This window comes from Globicephala melas, chromosome 12 (assembly GCF_963455315.2).
Source record: "Globicephala melas chromosome 12, mGloMel1.2, whole genome shotgun sequence".
NCBI lineage: Eukaryota > Metazoa > Chordata > Mammalia > Artiodactyla > Delphinidae > Globicephala > Globicephala melas.
The window spans coordinates 83,485,427-83,496,693 of NC_083325.1; the positions used below are offsets into that span (position 1 = coordinate 83,485,427).

General features: G+C 45.6%; 1 protein-coding gene across 11 annotated transcripts in view; it reads left to right on the top strand.

Moving 5' to 3' along the window:
* ADAM17 (ADAM metallopeptidase domain 17) overlaps positions 1-11,267 on the top strand; it is a 52,202-nt gene that overhangs the window by 33,945 nt on the left and 6,990 nt on the right. For all 11 annotated transcript variants that reach the window (XR_009566092.1, XM_060309111.2, XM_060309113.1 and 8 more), the window contains 4 exons: positions 79-231; positions 4,758-4,957; positions 5,962-6,065; positions 10,854-10,988. Coding sequence is in view for 10 of the 11 variants with exons in the window: in XM_060309111.2 (XP_060165094.1) it covers positions 79-231; positions 4,758-4,957; positions 5,962-6,065; positions 10,854-10,988 (592 nt within the window). In the remaining variant the exon portion in view is untranslated. The remainder of the gene's footprint in view (positions 1-78; positions 232-4,757; positions 4,958-5,961; positions 6,066-10,853; positions 10,989-11,267) is intronic.

Genomic DNA, 11,267 nt, shown 5'->3' on the forward strand with positions numbered 1-11,267 from the left:
AGACAGCAGGGCCCAGCTGGCCAGAGCACTTGATGGTTGGCTATTAGGAAATAATCTTTGCTCTGCATGATCCTTCAGGAAGCTGACCTCGTTACAACTCATGAATTGGGGCACAATTTTGGAGCAGAACACGATCCAGATGGTCTAGCAGAATGTGCCCCAAATGAGGACCAGGGAGGAAAGTACGTTATGTATCCCATAGCTGTGAGTGGCGATCACGAGAACAATAAGGTACGTATCTTTTGGAGCTTTTTTTATGTGGTTAGGAAAGAAAGAGGCGATGTTTAATTATAATGAGAGCTCAGAAAAGCTTTCCATTCTAGGGATGGAACGGCAGATTACGAAGTACCTTGAAACTTGGTTGTGTGTATTAAGAGTGAAACCTGGTCCATCTAAATCTGCTCCTCTGGACTGTTTGTTGTCAAAGATGATCATGTGTTGGTTTGGGCTGTGTGGAAAATTAATTACTTAATATAATGGCTTGCACTGGAGTCCTAGTTTGCAGGATCTGGTGGGCTCAGGCTTTCAATTAAAAACTTCATTTAATTTACAGGTTTGTCATTCATATTAACCCTACACTGCTTCACAATTTGCACGTTTTAATAAACCTTCGCAAAAAAATATTTAATTTGCCATATGTAAGCGTCCTGTGGGTAGGGCCCTTCCTTGCCTTTCTGGTTACCGGTTCTGTCTCCAGTGCCTGTTCAGGGTAGCTGGTACATAATAAATACTTGTTAGGTAAATAGAGGAACGATTTTTGTTTTTTTAGAGGAACGATTTTTGAGGGTGTCTGATGGAGTACACAATACTCATTGACTTGGGACATGGTAAACAGCTTCAGAGACTTTGCTAAGAGTGGCTGTGACTAACTCGTAGAGCCTGAACTGAAAGTGTTCATAGATGTCTGTCTGGGCCTTCTTCCTCTTACTTGAAGTTGAGCAGCATGAGGCATCATGAGGAAAATATTGTGGTTTTGTGCAGAATTTCAGTGGGCTGGGGGATGGGCTAACCATCTGCATCTAATCGGGAAGGAAGTGTCAAGTTATTTGTCCTGACTCCCCTTTTAAAGCCTGACTAGGAGCTAGAGGAAAGGATTACTTTTGCGTTTCCCTGGCCCTGACCCTGCCTTTTAAAATTCTGGTCTCATGTTTTTTTTGTCGTGTTTTTTGTTTGTTGCATCTTGTTTTCTTTGGCTGTTAGGTGCAAAGTCCATTCCTCTCTTTCTTTGCTTGTTATGCTTTATTTTTCCTCCACTGGACAACCTGTGCCTGAGGAGCTACCTGTTTTGCCTGTTCTTCCATTGTATCACATACCCTATTGAATTTTTCTCCTTTTTTCAGAGGTTGTCTCTCTCTTTCTAATGATGTACATTATAGTTCAGCACTGTTCACTGGAAGGTTCTGTGATGGGGGAACACTATCTGCTGTACCCAATACAGTAGTCACTAGCCCCATGTGGCCAGTAAGCACTTGAAATGTGGCTGGAGAGACCAAGGAACTGAATTTTAAATTCTGTTTTATTTAAATTCAGTAGTGGTTGCCTGGGGCTGGAGGTGGGAATGGGCATTACCTGTAAAAGGATCTGAGGGACCTTACTGAGGTGATGAAATGTTCTAAAACTGATTTATGGTGATGGTTTCATCGCTTGGTAAAATTACTAGAAATCACTGAATTGTACAATTGAAACTGGTAAATTTTGTGATATGTAGAATATGCCTTAATAAAGCTGCAAAAAACCCAAACAACAACAACAAAAAACAGTGTGGGAACAGAGGGAAAATGGTGAGGATATAGGTGAGTCACGAAGCCATGAGTTGATAATTGCTGAAGCTGGTGAGGGGCCATGTGAGCATTCATGAATCCATTCTGTCCACTTTACAGATGCTTGAACGTTTCTGTAATAAAAAGTGTGAAACATGTGGTGAGGAAAAAGAAATTTAAATAATCACATATGGCCAGTGGCTGCCGCACTAGGCAGTGCAGCTCTAGTTGCTAGTCACTGCTCTTGGTCATGAGGATGGCATCAGTACTTTGCGGCAAAATGTTTTACTTTGCAGACTGTTCACGTGAGCATGCGTGGTGCTCACTCTTCCTGTTACAAGTTCTTCCTAAGGGAGACTTCCCCGATGGGCTCTCGGAACAGCCCTGTAGGAACTCGCTAATGAGGGTGGAGGCGGGGCAGAGCCATTTATTTATCCTGGAGCTGCTAGTCTATCAGCGAAGAGCAGTTTATCCATTTATTTATTTTGTCCCAAGTGTATTTTCTTTAATAGTTTGGTCTACCCAAGTGGCAGTCTCCTTGTAAAAAGATGCGGAGCATCTTCTAGTCCACGTTGCAATTCCTTAATTAAAATTAAGTCCTTAAAGTGTTTTTAACTAGGTAAACAAGGCTCCAGGACAAAAATAAGGTGGTTCCTCGACCTAGAAAGACAGGACCTGGCACCTTGCACCAGACAAGCCACTGAGAAGTATCAAGCCACAGGCTCTGCTGTGAGCAGACGGCATTAGGGATTGTAACCTCTTAGAGTTTATTGGTGGGAGGAGAAGGCGGTGTGGTCAGGATACAGAGAGAGGGCTCAGAGGTCTCTGGGGAGTGCGGAGGCAACAGCAGCGAGAGTGAAGTGGTCACTTTTCCCTCAGCTCTGTCCGGGGGTCCAGCTGCTTAGGGGTGTGACTCTGATAAATTAGCAAAGAGATCTGATTGGTTCAGTGTGAATTTGAATTCATAAGGACCTGGCCTCCCATAATGAACTGGCAGAATTGAGCTCGTGAGTATGCGGTGCTGGTGAATAAACGCAGCAAAATACAACTGCCCGAGGTCTAGACTGAAATAACCAGGCCCCTTAAAAATGTCTTTACTATGCTTTAAAAAAAATCCTATTAGTGTTTCCGGTTAGGGAGATGGGGTCTTCAGTGTCTTTCGGAGAGTAATCCTTTTGTATCTGATTCAGTGGTCACAGTCACCTTTGGAGGGTCGAAAAGGAAAATCAATTCAGTTTTCTCTTCCTGTGTAGGGAAAACCTACACAGTTCTTCCCTACTCTGTGTTTCTTCCTGTGTGCCTACTTTACTATTCATGGAGCCCACTTCACTTCTGACCCTTCTGGTCACCAAACGTGGAGGTTTTACTCTACACCAAGCTGTTTCCTGCAACGCCAGCTGGGTTTAAGTCAGTTCTGACACTCTCTTCCTGGAGATATCATCAGATCCCAAAGGTTAAGGGCTCAGCCCCATAAGAGTGCCCTGATGCTGCGCTCCCCCCCCCTCACATCCCCAGATGCCACTCAGAAGCCCAGGTCATCGCCTGTGCTTCTAAGCAACTGGCTATAGATTGGGGGTTCCAGTGACCCTCTCCTTGGGTTCAGTTAATTTCCTAGAGCAGCTCGTAGAACTCAGGGAAACACGTTTGCCAGTTTATGATAAAAGGCTATGATCAAGGATACAGATGAGCATCGAGATGGAAGAGATGCAGAGGGCGAGGTGTGTGGGAAGGGGCGTGGCGCTGCCCTGACTCCGAGTGCACCCCTCTCCCAGCACCCCCGTGTCCACCAACCCCTAAGCTCTCTGAACCCTGTACTTTGGGGATTTTATGGAGGCTTCATCGCATAGGCACGATCGGCCATTAGCTCCGTTTTAAGCCCTTGTCCCTTCGAAAGAGAATGGAAGGCGGGGCTGAAAATTCCAAGCTTCTCATGGCGGCTTGGTCATTTTGGACCAGCCCCCATCCAGGAGCCCCCAAGGAGCCCACTCCAAGTCAGCTCATTACAACAAAAGACACTCCCATTTTGACCCAGGAAATTACAGGGGCTTCGGGAGCTCTGTGCCAGGAACTGGGGCCAGAGACCAGTGTATATTTTATACTATTTCATAAGGGTCCTGTGCTCTCTGCTCCTCAGGGGTCTCATGGCCCTTGTCTGGGTTGAAAGTGAAGCCATTGTATCCGTTTGCAAACCGTGGCGGCCCTACCTCTACAAGTACCCACGCTGAGCTTTACCCAAGTCTTGTTCCGCTTCTCTTGATAATTTCAGATGGTTTGGGAAATGGACTCCATTTTAGAGCTCCAGGTAAAAATGCCCAGATTTAGAAGGTCATTTTCATGTTTCTGTACACCAAGTGGGCAAGCTAGGGTTCAGGCTTCCTTTGAGATGCTGGTCAACTGTAGAAACTCAAAGAAACTTAAGATCTTGGGGACTCATGAAAACGTTTAGGTAATAATTTGAAATTTAATCTTTTAATAGACTATATGTAATAACATGCCTCCTACTAAGCTCAACTATTTAAACACTTTAAACATGGATCATTGATGTAAATATTCAGGGAAAGCTGAAGAGGTAAACCAGAGCAGACCCTGTTTTGCAGGCCTGACGTTGCATCTAGGAAGATGGCCGCCTGTGCCCTGTTCTCAGTGTCCCTGCAGCGGGGCCTGTGCCTGCGCCTGGGGTGGCTTAGAGTCTGGTGACTCTCTGCTCGTGCTAGGCTGGCTGGGGTGTTTGGTCTCAGCATTCGTGTAGCTTACTTTCCTGTGAAGAATTTTAGGCTCTTAACCACGTTCATGTCACCTTTTTAGCATCTTACAGAGGGCCATGATTCAATTCCATACAAATGACATTTAGAGGCGACAGTGAACCTGACATACCTTCAGGGTGGTTCTGATTGTGGCTTTTGTGTTAAAGTTTGTCCCTGGAAAAGAAGCACAAACACCACCTGGGAATGAATTTTTATGTTATTTTGGGTCCTATGTGGCCTCTTTTCTCTTAAGATGTTTTCAAACTGCAGTAAACAGTCCATCTATAAGACCATTGAAAGTAAGGCCCAGGAGTGTTTTCAAGAACGCAGCAACAAAGTGTGCGGGAACTCCAGGGTGGACGAGGGGGAGGAGTGTGACCCCGGCATCATGTACCTGAACAATGACACCTGCTGCAACAGTGACTGCATGCTGAGGCCGGGCGTCCAGTGCAGGTGAGGAGCGTGGCGCGGGGTGGAGTTGGGCGCCTGACAGGGGTCCTCACAACAGCGGGCTGAAAGCGCGGGGCTCTAGAATCATCAGAGGGCCTGGCAAGTGTGTGTTTACCCCTTCTGCCCTTTATAGCGAGAAAAATGTTTTCTGGAAAGCAATGTGACATTGTATCACAAATCCTCCATCTTGCATCCTCTCTGCTGTAGCGATGCCATAGTACAAAGAATCTTTTCTAAGGAAACAGAGATGTACAAAGATGATTTAGCAGGGATGTTCATGGCTACATCCTTTCATAATAACAAAGTATGGGAAACAATCAAAATGACAGTCCTGGGACATAAATTAATTATTGTGTATCTATACTGTAAATAGTGTTGAAGAATACTGTTTAATCCCAGAAACTGTGGAGGAAGCAGGTTACAAGTTAGAAGGTACTTAAATTTCCATTTTTAACGTCCAGTGCCTGGCTTAGAAGTAGGGGGAAAACTTTGATTTATGGTCACAGATTTAACGGAATACAGTGCTTATTAACACTGTAAATACTGACAGGGCTGACTAGTTTCTTGACCACTGTTGCCTTGTGGGCTTGAGTATTTTTTGTTTTGTTTTTTTAAGTTTTTGGCTGCGCCACGCGGCATGTAGGATCTTAGTTCCCTGACCAGGGATTGAACCCATGCCCCCTGTGTTGGGAGTGTGGAGTCTTAACCACTGGACCACCAGGGAAGTCCTTTTTTTTTTTTTTTTTTAATTACTGTATTAAGTTAATGAAAACCAATGACACCAAGATGTTTTAAAGATGGGTCACTTTGGACCACTGTGCTGCGTGAGTCTGCATCAGGAAGGGCAGATGGACCATGTGCAGGTGGTGCTAGCACCTGGGAGTCTGTGCAGGAGTGGGTGATCCAGCCAGGAGCCCCTGCCCTGCCATTTCAGGGCCCTGTGGCATGACCGTAGTCTGTGCTGTGGGGCTGTTCTTTGACTTGGACTGTCTGCTCTTCCTCTGTAGTGATAGGAACAGTCCTTGCTGTAAAAACTGTCAGTTCGAGACGGCCCAGAAGAAGTGCCAAGAGGCCATTAATGCTACGTGCAAAGGCGTGTCTTACTGCACAGGTATGTCCTCCCGTCGGTTCTCTTGGAATAATTTGCTCAAGCAGGTATGTGTGTGTTGGAAAGCAAGATTGTGTTTCATTCAGATGAATATAGCCCTTTCTTTTTGTTAACCTCATGTGCAGAGTTGAGTTGATCTCAGCACACTTGTCATTGGTCTGTGCAAGGCCCGTGATTATCTCTCTTCGTTGTTTATTCCCTTTTATTCACTTCCATTCTCCTTCCCCTCATAGGCATCTGCTTTAACGTGTCTAATATTTGCCTAGATAGGTGTATATCCTTGAAAGATAGTGTGTTTATCTTCTGTATATGTGTGTTTTTAACGTGCCAAAGTGGTACTCTACCTTAGATCATTTTTTTTTTAAACTCAATACCATGTTTTTACAACTCTGTTTTCTATTGCTCTGTATTTCTGTCTGTGTATCTGTATCTTTGTATCTAGTTCATTGTTTCGGGCACTTGCTGAGTGTTTAGTTTTGTGATTTACTATATTTTACTTATCTGTTCGCCAAGCAGTAGCTGCTTGGATTGCCTTTATCTCCTAATACTACAGATAGGACTACACCGAACACCCTTACACATCTACTTTGGGAGCTCTGAGAGCTTGCTGAGTGCATACGGAGGAGTGGGTGCATACGGAGGAGTGGGTGCATACGGAGGAGTGGAATTGCTTAGTCGTGGAGGGAGGCACTCCAGCGTTCTCTAGAACAGCAGTAACGGGTTTTGTCAGTGCCCCCGTCAGTGGTCCAGGTTCCTGTATTCTGACGTCCTTGCTGACACACTGTATTATCTAGCTGTCTTATTTTTTTTGCTGGTCTGATGAGTATAAAGTGATTTCTTCTTATTTACATTTTTCTTGAACATCTCTTTATATTTGTTAGCTATTTAGATTTCTCCTTTTGTGAATAACTAGTTCATTTAGTTGGTCCATTTTTAAAAATTGCATTTCATTTTTGCTATTACTGATTTGGAGGAGTTCTTTTATGATAATCCATTTGGTTTAAACATTGCATATGCCTTCCTCCTATCTGTTGTCCTTTTTGGAACTGAAATCTTTCACTTGAATCAAATCTGTCATTTTGTTTGTGTGTTTATTTTTTTGGGTTGTGGATAGTTACAAAGATATTTTCCACAGCTGCTTCTGTAGCTTCATAATTTTACCTTTCACATTTAGGACTTTATCTGGAGCTAAGTTTGAGATTGTATTGATTATCAATATTACCTGTAGTTCTTAGTACCTGTAGTTAGTTGTTCCTTTAAAAAATCCCCAAGCTATATTATTAGGTACATGATTGGACATATTCTCTACATCTTCTTGATCTGCTATTCCTTCATCGGTATGTAATGCTCCTTTTTGACCCTTGTGATTTCTTTAAAAGTTTTTTTTTAATTTGTATTGGAGTATAGTTGACTTACAGTGTTGTGTTAGTTACAGGTGTATAGCAAAGTGAATCCGTTACACATATACTGTTTTAACGTGTTAGTATTCAGTCTGCTGCCTGTTTGTTGTTCTTGTGCCTGTTTGTCTGGTGTATCTATCCCATCTTGCATTTTTCTAATTTCTGTGCCCTTTGGTTGCTTGGTTTGATTTTTGTAGCAGCTTTATTGAGATACAATTAACATATAATACCACCTGCCCATTTAAAGTGTAAGTTCAGTGGTTTCTAGTATACTCACATTTGTGCATCCACCTACCAGTCCGTTTTCATCACCTGAAAAAGAAATCCGCATCCTTCAGCCCCCATTTCGAGTCCCCTCTTCATCCCAGCTCCAGAGAGCCACTCATCTACTTTCTGTCTCTATGGATTTGCCTAATCTGGATGTTTCATATAAATGGAATCATACAATATGTGGGCTTCTTTCCCTCAGAATAATGTTTTCAAGGTTTATCCATGTTGTAGCATGAATCAGTCCTTCACTTATTTTAATTGCTGAATAATATTCCATTGTATGGATATATCACATTTTTTATTCATTCATCAATTGATGAATTTTGGATTGTTGCTGCTTTTTGGCTGCTATGAATAATGATACTATGCAGATTTGTGTGCAAGTTTTTTTTTTTAATGAACCCACCCAATTTTTAATTAATTAATTAAAGTTTTGGCTGCATTGGGTCTTTGTTGTGCGCGGGCTTTCTCTAGTTGTGGTGAGCGGGGGCTACTCTTCGTTGTGGTGCGCGGGCTTCTCGTTGTGGTGGCTTCTCATTGCAGAGCACAGGCTCTAGGTGCACAGGCTTCAGTAGTTGTGGCACGTGCGCTCAGTAGTTGTGGCTCGCGGGCTCTGGAGCGCAGGCTCAGTAGTTGTGACGCATGGGCTTAGTTGCTCCGCGGCATGTGGAATCCTCCCGGACCAGGGCTCGAACCCGTGTCCCCTGCACTGGCAGGCAGATACTTGACCACTGTGCCACCAGGGAAGTCCCTGTGTGCAAGTTTTTGTGTGGACTTATGTTTTTATTTCTCCTATATATATATCCTTTTGTTGAATTGCTGGGTCATGCGGTAACTGTTTAATCCTTTGAAGAACTGCCAGGCTGTTTTCCAAGTGGCTGCCCATTTTACGTTCCCACCAGCATGTGTGAAGGTTCCAGTTTCTCCACATCCTCACTAATACTTCTTATTGTCTTTTTTTATTTTTTGGCCACACCACACGGCATGTGGGATCTCAGTTCCCCAACCCAGGGATCGAACCCGTGCCCTCTGCAGTGGAAGCGTGGAGTCCCAACCACTGGACCATCAGGGAATTCCCGTCTTTTTGATTGTAGCCATCCTAGTGGATGCGAGGTTTTACCTCGTTTTGATTTTTCCCTCGGCTTTTACACGTGCATTTTATGAGATGTTACACGTGATTCTTACATTCTGAGATCTGTCAGCATCACATTAGTTTGGCAAATGTCAAGAGCCTGAATATCTCAATTAGTCTTTAAAAAACACTTTCTAGGAGCTTCCCTGGTGGCGCGGCGGTTGACAGTCCGCCTGCCGATGCAGGGGACACGGGTTCGTGCCCCGGTCTGGGAAGATCCCACATGCCGCAGAGCGGCTGGGCCCGTGAGCCATGGCCGCTGAGCCTGCGCGTCCAGAGCCTGTGCTCCGCAACGGGAGAGGCCACAACAGTGAGAGGCCCGCGTAGCGCAAAAAACCCCCCAAAAACCCCCCCAAAACCACTTTCTAGCTTTGCTCAGTGTTTGTCTTTATTGTAATAATAGAAAGATGTTTTCTTTAAATAAGTGTAAGTAAAACAATTTGAAAAAAAGATATTCCTTTTCAAACAGCCTTTTGTTCCCTTGGTATTTTATACAAAGTAGCAGCAGCAGCATCACCTGGGCTCTTGTTAGAAATGGAAATGCTTGGTCCCCTCCCCGGGCCTCCTGCAACTGGTAGCTCGGGGCAGGGCCCAGCCCTCTGTTGCAGCATCCACTGGCAGATCTGCATGCATGCTCCACTCGGAGTACCATGTTAAATAGGTGATGCTATATGTTTTTAATTATTTTCCTGTCTTTTTATACTCTGATTTTAATCTTTTAAGAACAGATGTTCAACAAATATTCTGAAGCATTTTTTATGTCTCTGCTGAGGGCAGCATAACATACTAAAAATATGGTGACAGTACAGAACATAAACCTCCCCTGAACTTGCTGTACTTTTTCCAGAGTTTGCTTCCAGTGGCAGTGAGTTTGCTATAAGACAGTCTTGTTGGCACTCTGAATGCCCAGCACCCATAACGGGTTTTATAAAACCAGAGGCAGAGGTAGCAGCCTAAGCAAGTGTCTCATATGTGTTAGGTAGTTAATGAAAGGCTGCTTTTGTAGGAAATAGGGCAGATTCCTTTAAGTTCACAGCCCTTTGAGTCCGAATCTTTTGACTGGTTCCATTCCTCAGCTGAGAGGCCAGGCCTGTGGTCTTTCCCTTCCCTTTTAGTGTTGGCTTTCAACTGCTCGTGCTTCTCATTTTCCAGAATGAGTCATTCGTTCCACCCTTTCTCTCGAATTTAACATCCTTGGTTGGCTTCTCTTTGTCCTTACGAATCATTGATTCATTTAACAAATACCTGTGGCTTACCTACAGTGTGACAGGGATTGGACATCACTGATTCATTAATAGTTTGGGGCTCTGCTCTCATGGAGCTTACCAGTCTGGTGGTAAGAAACAGAAAATAACCACAGGTAATCGAATAGATGTAAATTGTAAAACACGTGCTGTGAAGGGCAGGAGCCCGTGGAGTGACAGAGCATGGCGGGGGTGAGGGGCCACCAGCTCAGGCAGGGTCCTCGGGGATGGCTGAGAAAGGCTGAGCAAGGAGGTCTTGGAGAGAAGATCTGAAGGGTGAGAAGCAGCCAGTCCTCTCAGAGACTGGAGACAAGAACCTTGTGGGTACTGAGCGCATACAGTCAGGTTCTGAGGTGAGAGAGAAATGGAGTACATTGAAGGGTGGCCGTTGGAGTGGGCGTGTGGCTTGGGGATGGTCGTGTGCCTTCCTAGGGAGTTTGCGTCTTAGTCAAGGGAGGGCACACAGGTGTCTTTTATTGGTGCTAGTAGTAGAGATCTCTTTTGTATATACATTCTTTTGTATGTATGTTATGTTTCACAGTATAAAGGTAAAAGCAGAATGCTTGGCATGTGTAAGTAGTGACGGAGGCGAGGCCATGGGAGCCGGGTGGACGCTGGGAGGAGTGGGCAGCTTGGTGCCTGGCATGGCCAGGCCTCGGTGCTCCCCGGCTGCCGGGACACGGGCCGCCCCGTGGAACTGGGCCGCGTGACTCAGGGCGGCCCGTGTGCCCTTTGTGTGCTGCAGGTAACAGCAGTGAGTGCCCCCCTCCTGGCGATGCTGCCGACGACACGGTGTGCTTGGATCTCGGCAAGTGTAAAGACGGCAAGTGTGTGCCCTTCTGCGAGCGGGAGCAGAGGCTGGAGTCCTGCGCGTGTAACGGTGAGCATGTGGCCCTGCCCATCCTTGCAGCGGGGCGAGGGCAGGAGCAGCGGGTGGTGTGCGCAGACGGACCGCTGCCTCTGGGTCCCGCTCCTTCCACGGTCGTCTCCGGAAGCCGTCCTGTCCATCTCCCTCGTGGCTGTGTTTTCAGACCGTGAGGCCACTCGGCGGCGAGGCCAGAGGGGACTGCGGAAGGGCGGGTGGCTGGAGGTCTGTCCTCACTCCTCCTCCCGCTGGCCTCGAGCTCTGGTGTGGCCCAGGACCCACCCGGTGCGGCCC